The 12,396-nt window shown below is 41.1% G+C and overlaps 2 protein-coding genes across 5 annotated transcripts in view; both read right to left on the bottom strand.

Annotated features, from left to right (window-relative positions):
* The window catches only part of lox (lysyl oxidase), a 172,454-nt gene that overhangs the window by 55,972 nt on the left and 104,086 nt on the right, over positions 1-12,396 (bottom strand). The window lies entirely within an intron of this gene.
* dmxl1 (Dmx like 1) overlaps positions 1,633-12,396 on the bottom strand; it is a 94,834-nt gene continuing 84,070 nt past the window's right edge. For all 4 annotated transcript variants that reach the window (XM_087264060.1, XM_087264061.1, XM_087264062.1 and 1 more), the window contains 4 exons: positions 11,029-11,120; positions 8,625-8,677; positions 8,162-8,379; positions 1,633-2,842 (listed from right to left, as the gene is read on the bottom strand). In XM_087264060.1, the coding sequence (XP_087120186.1) occupies positions 2,624-2,842; positions 8,162-8,379; positions 8,625-8,677; positions 11,029-11,120 (582 nt within the window). In that variant the 3' untranslated portion in view covers positions 1,633-2,623. The remainder of the gene's footprint in view (positions 2,843-8,161; positions 8,380-8,624; positions 8,678-11,028; positions 11,121-12,396) is intronic.

Genomic DNA, 12,396 nt, shown 5'->3' with positions numbered 1-12,396 from the left:
TAAAAGCAACATCTGAAGACAAAGACTGAGTCGTTTAAAGCATACGCATCACTGGCTTAGCCTGTAGTCAGAAAGACAAAGGTTAAATGTCCCTCCTAGCTGGGTGTTAATGAAATGATATAATTAAAAACAAAAGAATATAACTTTGCAGTTATACGTAGATTATTGTTCATTTGGAATTAGAGGATAGACATTTATATTTCCACACAACAATCCAGCTCGCTCCATAAGATCTCAAAACTCAGGGCTTCTGGTAGTACCTAGAGTAGCAAAGTCCACTAAAGGAGGTCGAGCCTTCTCATTTATGGCTCCTACACTCTGGAATAGCCTTCCTGTTAATGTCCCAGGCTCTGACACACTCGCTCAGTTCAACACTGGATTAAAGACCTATCTGTTTAGTAAAGCATACACTCAGTGCATCACCTAGCGGATTCCACACGTTATTACATCTTGCTTATATACACTATGAACAGCAGCTACGCTAATTATTCTCTTTATTCTCTATTTCCACCTGGGGATAATCATCCCGAGACCCTCAGATTAGGCGGAGTCACTGATTGGATCCAAGACCAGCGACGAGAGGATCCCAAGGTGTCCATATCCGGGACCAGGCCGTATCCTGAGCTGCTGCTGCGCTGGTGGTCATGGAGGAGTGGAGAACATGAGTCTGATTCCTGTGATGCTCCAGGGACAGACGAGTCTTCACTGAGGCCATCTTCCAGCCTCCACCGCTGAGACTGCAGCTCTGCACAAGACTTTTGGCCAGCGGAGAAATTAAAATGGTCGTGTTGAACTGAGTCTGGTTCTCTCAAGAGTTTTATTCTTCACTTTCGTTAATTGGTGAACTGTGGCCACTGGCTTGCATGGTTTGGGATCTGTAGAGCTTATCACTGTTGGATTTGCTCTTCAGTGTTTGGACTCTCGGTAATGATTATTAAAGCACACTGAACTGAGCTGAGCTGAACTTAAACACTGAACACTGAACTACACGGTGTACATTTATGATGGCCATTTATGTGAAGCTGCTTTGACAGAATCTACACTGTAAAAGCGCTGTACAGATAAAGCTGAATTGAATTGAATTTTGTCTGTTCAAAAAACTTGAGTCTGGGTTTTAATGCTGATAGAATCATGCTCTAGAATAATGACGTGACCTGCCCTTTAATACTGTACTGGTGCTGAACAGGACTGATGAAGATTGTTAATGAACAAAAATTATTAAAAGATGTGGCATTAATTAATTGATGTCCTCATTACTGACATGTCACTCGTGTGGACACAGTGGATGTTCTTCCATCTGTAACCCAGTACTGGGAAACACCTATACACACATTCTCTCTCTCTCTCTTACACACACACACACACACACACACACACACACACACTCACTCATACACTACAGCCAGTGTAGTCGATCAGTTCCCCTATAGCGCATGTGTTTGGACTGTAGAGGAAACCCACGCCAACAAGGGGAGAACATGCAAACTCCACACAGAAACACCAACTGACCCAGCCGAGACTCAAACCAGTGATCTTTTAGCTGTGAGGCCACAGAGCTAAGCACTGAGCCACCGTGTCCCCCAACTGTGCTGATGTTGAACAGAATCAATAGAGAGGGATTAAATGACAGAGTTTGCTTTAAGTTATTTATTTCCTCATGACAGCGCTGTAATTTACAGATCTCTTCATCCTCGTTATAAAATTAGACTGATTTGCGTATATATATTCACATTTGAGAGGTTAAAGGGCAGAAAGCACGATCACTACAGCGGATTCTTCATCATCATCATTATTATTATTATTATAATACGCTGATCATCATCATCATCATCAGAAAGGAGAACACCTGACCTTCATCAGATTAAAAGTCCTGGATTAACCAATGAGAGGCGATCGACAGCAGGTAAAAGCGTAAAAAAGGAAACCTGAAGAACGCTCCTAAAAACAAACATCTGATGATTATAAATATGCTTTATATATATATATATATAACACAGAATCATCTTCACGGAGTCCGCTGTTCATATTTACATCATGAAATAAAAGAATCTGATCTGAGGTCAGCGAGCGGCCCGCAGAAACACACGGCAGAAATATAAGGACACTTATTATCATCACTATATTGGAATCTAGAGCACGATCACAACACAGCAGTTTGGCTAGTTAAGGCTTCACACTTCACAACACACACGCAGCTGCTTACTCGGAGCTTCCTTCAAATATCTACAAATCCTGAAATCAAGAAGCATCTGCAGGACAGGAACACAATACAGCGCTGATTTCAGAAATACCCAGTCCAAATGAAGAGAGCTGATCATTAAAGTCCGATTATTCTGCTTGTTTTGAGTGAGATCTCTTCATTTTGACTCAGTATCTCTGATTATAAATCAGTGCTGTGCTCTTCTTGATTTAAATCTCAGAGTAAGGAGCTCATTGTGCTGCAGTGTGTGACTGATGGATACGTGTGTGTGTGTTTATATGCAGATTTAAATAGGATGATGATGATGAGGTGTGCTTGTTGGGCGGGGCTACAGCAGGACCGCCTGTGATTGGCTGATCCATGTGTGTGTGTTTTGTCTGGTATTGCTCGCTCTACATGTGCAAAAGCCGTCCTGAATGTGTGCTACATGATGAACCTGACGTCGTTCCTGCCGCCGCTGCCGCTCAGAGCGTCTGGAAGCACACGCATCTTCATGGTCCCGTCGGCGCCGCAGGAGAACAGCTGATTGGCTGGAGCCGCTTCGATCTGCATCACGCCCGTGCCCAGGTTCCGGAAGAGCGACTGACGCGAGTGTTCATTGATGAAGCTGTGCAGGAGACTCTGTGTGTTCATGCTCCACACCTGACACACACACACACACACACACACACACACACACACACACACACACACACACACACACACACACACACACACACACACACACACACACACACATTAATGCTGGTTATTCAGACAGCTGATATGCAGAGCTGATGAGGAAGGAGAAACTGATTACAGCCTGTGTAGTATTTGAGAAATGATGCACACACTGCAAATAAAAGATTCTGTCTTGTTTCCAACTCAAATATCAAACAACAAACAAATGAATCAAGGAGCATTTCAATAATACAAAACCTTTCTACAGTTCACCCTTAGCTGATGATTGAATATAAAGCGTGTTCATCATGCTGTCCCGGCAGAGAGCCCTGACCTCATTAGATCCTCGAGCCCTGGGCTCCCTCCCGTTGCAGGGAGAGAGGGGAGTTTGAGCTCAGGTAGATCTCGATGGCTCCCCCTCCTGCTTATTGTAGCTAAGTGTCAGTTATGGATGCTGAGAAGAGGTACTTAGAGTATGGCTGAAATATTTTGGATTAATTGTTTAGGGTGTTTGTTTTTGAACTGTGGGAGGAAACCGGAGGACCTGGGGAACACCCACTCCAGCAAGGGGAGAACGAGAAAAACTCTGCAGAGAAATGTCGCCTGGTTTGGAAGGGAATTAAAGCAGGGGCATTCTTACAGTGAGGCAACAGCGCTAATCACTTACCACCGTGCCGCCCGGTTGAAAGGAGGGAAAGTAGGGTTGGGCGGGGGGGTTTCTTCAAGACCAAGATATTGAGATGAGAAAACTCTGTGAGTTAAGGATCGTCTGATTGGATAATTGGTCATGAGCTAATGCTGGAACAGCTGTGAACAATCATGAGCTCGTGATCCTCTCCAAATTAGTTTATCAATAAACTTCACAAATAATCTAGCTCTTGCTTTGAATCATGACTTCTCTTCCCTCATTGTCAGATGATTCTGCTTGTTTTAATGAGAAACTCTCTTCATTTTGACTCAATATTTCTCAAAACATGACTGTGTTACTTGTCGAGATAGTGCTTCTAGATTTCCGACTGTTTGGATATTTGGACTAGATACAAGACAGAAACACATTTACTAGAGATGTCCAGATCCGATCACGTGCTTTCAGACTCGATCAGAATCAGATGTTACTTCCCGATCAGGGCTGCGGTTCTGAAAACCATCATTAGCCAACTAAGGTGACAATAGACCTTTTACGCACTTCCGCAGTTTTCGAACGGAAATACTTCAATGTAGTGCAATAGAACTTCCTGTTATCATAGCGGCAGATACGAAAAATGGCAGAGTCGAAAAATCGCAGTTTCTGTTGTGTTCCAGGCTGTTCGTCTTCTAACCAAAAACAGCCCTACCTTTTATTTCATTCTTTTCCTGTGGATCCAAACCTGAAACCCAAATGGATACAGGCGATCTGAAGAGAGGAAGGGCATAGTTTTAATGTAAAACAGGTAGCACCTATGTCTGCAGCCGGCACTTCGCTCCGGATGATTACAGTGGTGGCTGCGTCGTTCGCCGCCTGAAGAGTGGTGTTGTCCCGAGCCTATTCCCTTGGAACAACTTTACAGCTTCTTTGAGAAGGGAGTCAGTATATGACAGAACCTACAAACGTCAGTCTAAACGGCTATGCTGTGAAGATAGCGACACGGTGGCTAAGGCAGCAAGGATGGATCACGACTACGTGACACACCCACCTGCATTGAGGTAAAGTTGGTTTTATATTCACACATTCGTTCATTTAGAAGTCTCTATATTATTTACCATGTTACTTTGAATATTCAATCGAAATAACCATGCAAACATGACTTGAAAACAACATTAATTGGTTATTTCACTGTGAACAATGCTGTACTTTGATAGTCATTGGCTGCTAATATGATTTCGCTATTTAGAGTTTGCAAATAATACTTTAAATAAATTATATTGTTAAAGGGAAAGTCTGAATGTGCGAATATAAAACCAGCTTTACCACTATCCCACCTGCAGTTAAGATTGTTCATAGTGTATTTAGCTAACGCTAGTCACCTGTGTGTACCGTTATGCATATCTACCTGAACAAATTAATGTTAATAATATAAGCTGTTCACGAAACTCAACTAATAAAATAAAATATTTTTTTAATAATGAAACAATTTATTGCTGAGACATGTAGTAAATACACAAAGTTTTATCATACTAGCATGTGTGGAAGTATTTAAAACAAGTGTTACAACTGGCCCTGTGTTAGGTTCTGCCCCGCTCTCCCCTATTTTAATTGTATGTTTTTAATTACTTATTTAATTTACTTCGGAAGACAACTCAGGCTCGCCGAAAACACTCTAGCTGCCTTTTCTCCGCCAAAAAACTCATACCGGAACTGGGTTTACACGTTGTTGACATACTTCCGTTTTTTGCGTAAAAGGTCTATTTCCGTCATTTCAAACATTGTGCACTTGCTGCTACACCTCTGGAGCTGTAGTTAGAAACAGAGTTCCTGGCTGTGTTCTATTCCCACTTATCCCCCTATGCCCTATTCATGTAGAACATTCTAACATTTAGACTCGGAATGATTAAAAATAATAAAGCATTGAGCTCATCTCTCTTAGCTGTCATTTGCTTTCAAACTCTTTTTAGAGGTGTGAGCCTACACTGGTCTCACGGTTCCTATATGACTATCATGCCATGATTGGGTTCAATCGGATATGTCAGTGCATCACGGTGCATTGATGACGCTTTCCATACACAGTTTTATATTTTCTTCACAGCAGCAACTCTTGTATTAAAATGTTTAATTATATTCATATACTATTTACAATTGTGTCCTTTAATACAGTCAGATGTTGTTTAAAGGCACAGTTCGCCATTAAACAACACGAGCATTTATAGCAAATAAACAGATAGAAATGTCTCGCTCGCTTTCTGAGCCTCATCTAGCAAGATCTTTCTTACACCCCTTTGATTGTCGTTTACATATATTTCGGTTAATATGGAGAGCGAGTGCATGCTTTTACTAAACTAATATTGATTGTATTTTAAATGTGTGTGTGTGTGTGTAAATCAATATCATCTGCACTGAAATGATGAGGTTCTTCTGTTCAGAAGCTGGTCCTTCGCCCCGTTTAGAGCATCGTTATGGGCGTTTTACATTATAACTAACGTGGTTAGAGCGATGGATCTGCCACAGAGAAACTAGGGGTTTTGGGAAACACTCGTCACTACATCGCTCTTTTCACAAACGATGCATCGTGCTATGATAGTTCTGCCGCAAGTTACGTTGTTGTTTGGGAAACACAGCCCTGGGGTCCGTTCTTCGTACGTGGATTACTCAGTTAGCTGGATTTGCATGTTGACGATTTGACATGATCCAGGATCGTTTCGTTCTTCAAAGCTGATCTGAGAGTTGTTGTCATAGCAACAGTTCTGCTAGATCAAACCTGATCGGGAGCAGTTCAATTCATATAAACAGGATTAGATCGGCTTAGTTAAGCAAAGAAAATACTGAAAGTATGTTCTGAATGCTGATATTTTCTTACATTAGTAGTTTTATACACTTGGGAAAATAGTAACTATTTTTAACTATATATATATAGTTATAGTTATTAACAAAATAAATAAAGTTATACATATTAATAAAACTTATGCAATCTGCACCCCTGAAATGAAAGTACAAAGACTGCCACCTGCTGGTGCACAGAGAAAACTTACTGATATGAACTTTTTAGATCGCTTTAGTACAAATTGTGTATGATAGAAATGCAGAATATGTGACTTTTAAAGCAATAATACATTAATGCAGTCATAAACATGTTTTGATAGTTAATATGACGGTGATTTGATGCTTCACAAAAGTTGCAGACGCCTTTACCAATATGAAAATGCTTTTGTAAACAACCAGTTATTCTTTACACAGATTAAAAAATGACTACTATAATAAAGAAAATCTTCTCTAAATGTGGAACTAAATACATTGATTTGCATTGAAATACATGATGAATACTCTTGTCTTGACACATGAAAGTGTAAAGCCTGCAGCTCACAACAAATGTGGAAAGTTCTTGCGTGTCATATTTAACAAACCGTTTACTGCTAATTTGATGTAATTTTGCTCACATGGATAATTGAATATTAATCAGATGATGTCATCACGCTGCTGTGCCGTCAGCCAATCGCTGCATTGCTGATCATGATTTGGAGGATGGATAGATCTGTCCTTCACAACACACACAGATCTCAGATCAGTTCATCCAGACATTCTAATCTGATTCGCAAACTTGTTTGAAGAACCAAATTAGCGAGAGATCAGTTATCAAGATGAACAGATCCAGGATCTGCCAAATCATCTTAGATCAGTTAAGCGAGGTACGAAGAACACTGGACTGGATTTATATATTCATTATTTTCAACAGGTCTGTAGTTTCATGGTGGCGCAGAGTTAGAGCTCTGTCTTGTCTTCTCACAGAAACAGCAGGGCGTGTGGCGTGACATCACTGTGTTGCAGAGACGCTATCGGTTATACACAGTTAAAGTAGAACACAGAAGCAGCTTGAAGCAGAAAGCGTGAGCATGTCTGAGGTGTGGAGCTATAATAAAGCTGATGATGACAACATTGCCCAAGCAAACTGTGAGATATGTACACTTGGGATCGCCTGCTGGGTATTTGAAGCTGAGCTGCTGTTTGTTCACATATTAGATTATTATTATATTTACTGTTGCACTGAAGTCCAGAAGTGAAGAACTGATGCTATTTGATTGTTGAAGCTTCCTCACAGAAGTGCTCTGTGTGTTAACAGAGGTGTTGAATGTTAAAATAAAGTGGATGAAATAAAAAATAAGGATCATCCTGGATCTGTTTCTTCACTCTTCCTCAGTCTTTATGTATTATAGAGGTATTGGATCGGGTTTTGGGATAGGCAGATCCTCAAAATCAAATGACTCAGAATCGAGGTAAAAAAAAAAACCTGATCGGGACATCTCACACAAACACACATACATCCATAATTACACAAGTTAAACACAATCATTATACAGAATTAAACACAAATACATCAGTAACTCTATCATCTCAGAGATTCTGCCTATACTGCCCTTCACACTGCTACAGCTGAGCGGTCAGGCACTGTAGCTGTGGGTTATCTGACAATAACAGCACACCTCAGAAGACTAATACAGGGCGCATTCACACTGTACAGTTGCCTTGAACCAACCCCCTGCCTGAGCCCGATTCAGAGCACTCAAAGGATCTGGGCAACGGGCCTGGGCACGGTTTAGATAGCCTAGTGTGAGTTCGCCCTCAGTTACTGAAGCAATAGTAGAGTCATGCAGTAATATAAAGGAGGTGCTGACCTTGATGTTGCCCTCCGCTGACCCGCTGATGAAGCAGCTCTCGCTGGAGTCCACCGCCAGAGCTTTGACTGGAGAATCGTGCGCCTGGAAACTCTGCCGCTGCAGCTTCACACTGAGATCCAGCAGAGTGATGAAGCCCCGCCGGCCCCCGCTCAACAACAGCTGCTGCTTACAGGCCAGAGCCAGAGCCGTGGAGCCCGAGTCATGACACACGAAGCCTGAGACACACACACACACACACACACACACACACACACACACACACACACACACCTGAGTCTGGTCATGTGTTCTCTTCACTCTGATAATCTCCTGAATTACAGTAAATCTCCACTGAAAGCTGTTCACAGAATAACACAAGACCTGAAACTATAATGAAGCCCAGTAAACTACACTGAACACACAGCTGAATCAACACAACAGCTGCTGTCGAAATGAGTGTGTGTGTGTGTGGAGGACTCACCATGGACCAGGCTGTAGGCTGGAGTGACCAGCGTGTCCCACAAACACACGTTCCTGAGACACAACAGAAGAGGAGCATCATGTTGATGAGCGTTCATAACTCTAATGTTGATCAGCGAGTGCTAGCGGTTATTCAATACAGCTCAGCTTCATGGATGAACACACTCAGGACAGCAGAAACAGCACGAGCGGAGCGCTCCACTGCAGACTGATGATCAGGACAGGAGATCTCTAGTGGACATCTGGAACATCTCAATACTGAGAGAACCACTGCTGAACACACGGAGCGTCCTGAGGGCTGTGTGTGTGTGTGTGTGTGTGTGTGTGTGTGTGAGATCTCCATCATCACTGTGGTGTGTGTGTGTGTGTGTGTGTGAGTCTGCATTCTGCTGTGTGAGTCTGCTGCACTGCTATAGATGCTTTTCTTACACTGAGGTTTTTCTCTTGTTTCTAGTCCAAAGATCTTAAAATCTTTAAATCAAGAAGCATTTTCTAGACAAGCAAAATATAAAGTGTTGCTTTCAGAAATAAAATGCCAAAATGAAGAGAGTTTTCCTTAAAACAAGCAGAGTAATCTGACAATGAGGGAAGAACAATAATCGTGTTTTTGACATGAGATTATTCTGCTTCCCCCATTGGCAGATTACTCTGCTTGTTTTAAGGAAAACTCTCTTCATTTTGGCATTTTATTTCTGAAAGCAACACTTTATATTTTGCTTGTCTAGAAAATGCTTTTTTTTAAATAATCTTTTTATTGTTTTTAGCATAAGAAATAATCAACAACATAAACAGAACAAAAAACTACATAAATAAATAAATAAGAGGAGGTTACAAAGGCCATTTCAAAATACACAAATAGTCAAACACAATATAATACAACATCATCCAGAAAGCATAAGGAAATAAATACAATTAAGCATGAAAAAAATATATAATTTACAGAGAAATGCATAGGCTCCATAATTCGACTTACTCCAGACCAATCTCACTTATAAAGAGTTACAAGTCCGCATTACTGATATAGAACATAACTGGGCTCCAGATTTTTAAAATGTGTTTAGTTTGTTTGTCACATTTCCTCCATGGGCAACACGAAACTTAAGCTCCTAACCTAAATTTCGAAGACAGGCACATAATCTGACTTCCAACTTTGTAAAATTATTTTCTTTGCTAATATCATACACAAAGATACTGCCTGTGATATATATTTATCTCCTATTTCTGAGGTGTCTCCAAAACTGCCCAATTTTGGATCTGGTGACAGACTTATCCTGTACACTTCAGATATAAAATTAAAAATGCTCTGCCAAAGTGAACTAGTTTTATGGCATGACCAGAGTGAGTGAGCCAGTGTACCCTGGTCTGGAAAATTCTAGTGATGAGTCGTTCATGAACAATTCATTCATTTTAAACGAATCATCAATAGGATTCAGGAACTACGAGTTCTCTCAGGGAGTGATTTGTTCATCCGCGCGTGCACACATCTGTGCAGGTGATATCGTTCATTTCAAGTCTTTTGAGTCGTTCATTGTGGAAAGGCAGAAGCCAATCATATGTGTTCAGAGCCGGAATAAGAATTTATCCGTTCATCTCGAGTCCTCTATCGGGTCTGAGTCATTCATTCATCACGAGCCAGTCATACGCATTTAGAGCCGGAAAAAGAATTGAAAGGTGAACTAATCATCATGGCTCCTATCCCATGACTAGGCCCACACGGAATCTGCGCGCACAGATTTCTGCAGATTTTTCACAGATTTTCCACAGATTTCTGCAGTTTTTTAGCCAATTATAAATTCTGTTTATTTACTTGAGTAAATGTGTAAATCAGAATTTATTCAGTTTTTATTCAGTAATCTATTACTTTTTATTTAATATATTAAAATGTAAGTTATGATACTCCGCTGGATACTCTCAAAATTATTCCGCAGAAATCCGCAGATTTTTACCAAAATTCTCCACAGAAAAAGCAAAAAACATCTGCAGATTCTGTCTGGCCCTGCACATGACTCAGACTGTGTTCACTGGTTAAGATTATTAATTACAGTACTTACAGTATTCTATTTATGACTTATTTGTCATGTGATCAACCTTTTGGGCTAGTTGTAGATGTGTTTGGAAGCAATTCGTAGCATTTTAATATTATTTTGGCTAATTGAACCAAATGAACGAAATTACTCGAAAAAAGATTCGTTCATCTCGATGAACGCGACTCAAAGATCCGAGTCAGTAAAATGATCTGAACTTCCCATCACTAAAATTCTTCTTGATTTAAGGATTTTTAGATTTTTGGACTAAAAACAAGACAAAAAAAAAGGAAGAAAAATTTTTTTGCAGTGTGTGTGTGTGTGTGTGTGTGTGTGTGTGTGTGTGTGTGTGTGTGTGTGTGCGCGTGTATGTGTGTGTACCTGTTGTCAGTGGACAGGCCTGCGGTGGCGATGAGAGATGACGAGCCCACAAACACAAAGTCATTGGCTGTCTTATTGTGACACTGAAGCGTCTGGAGGAACAGGAGAGGAAGAGGAGGAAGAGGAGAATTAAAGCTTCTGCTTGCACAGAATAATACAGGACACACTATACATCCTGACAGCAAATCAACACTGAATATAACTCTGGCTGCTGGTGATTGGGTTGTTCTAGAGCTTCATGGTTTAACGGCTGCTTGTGACGCTGTGGACCAGGGAGCTCTGGCTGGGCATCAAGGGCATAACACTGCAACAGTTCAGGTCCTCATTAAAAGGCCGCACTCTGTGTTAGTTGTGATGGTGCCGTGTCCTCATGGGTTCCTCTCTCTTTTGGGGTTCTGCAGGGCTCCATTTTTAATCCTGTTCTCCTCATCTGCTTGGATGGCTTTTTATTTTTTAAGTTTTATTGAAAACTAAAGAGAAGTAATGGGTTTGCAGGTACTGTTGGGACTCCTCTGTTCAGTTTGGGTTCTTCAGCTCAGCATAATAAACCTACAGTCACTAATTTAGGGGTGAAATTTGACACTCACATTAGAGCGGTAGTTAAATCTAACTTTATTAACTTAAGACAATGAGCAAAAATAAAGCTATATATACCAAAACTACAGTCTGAGGCAGTGATCCATGCTTTCATGAGCACTCAGTTAGATCACTGTAATGCCCTGCATGTGGGGAGCAGCAGGTCAGCTATTGCCCGTTTGCAAATGCTGCAGCAGGCCTGTTAGCTGGTGCTCACACATGAGCACATTTCCCCCTGTGTTAGCGTTGCTTCTTCGGTTGCCAGATCATTTAAAATACAGTTTAAGATTCTTTTTTTTGTTGTTAAATCTCTAAATGGTCTTGCTGCACCTAATATCTCTGAGCTGATACACCTCTAAAAGCCCACTCGCTCTCTCAGATCAGCTTCTCCTGATTGTGCTCTTAAACTCTTTTGTTTTCATTGGCATTTGACACCTGATCTTAATACCTGATTATTTTATGTGCCTTTCTAGGTAGTTTAGCAGTATTTTATCTTGTATTTTATAGGCTGTTGTGCTTATTTTGTTGTGTATTTTCTGTACAGCACTTTGGCTCACTTCTGTGTTTGTAAAGTCTGACTTGACTATAGTGAGGACATTATGAAGAATACAAAAGAACAGAGTCAAACTGAAGTGTTTATGAATGAATATCACGCACGCACACGCACAAACACGCACACGCACACGCGCACACACACACACACACACACACACACACACACACACACACGTGCACAGGCACACGCACATACACGCGCACGCACATACACGCGCACACACACGCGCACGCACA

The sequence above is a fragment of the Danio rerio genome, chromosome 8, assembly GCF_052040795.2.
Source record: "Danio rerio strain M-AB ecotype USA chromosome 8, GRCz13ab, whole genome shotgun sequence".
NCBI classification, from domain to species: Eukaryota; Metazoa; Chordata; class Actinopteri; order Cypriniformes; family Danionidae; genus Danio; species Danio rerio.
This window is presented reverse-complemented; position numbering and strand designations above follow the sequence as displayed.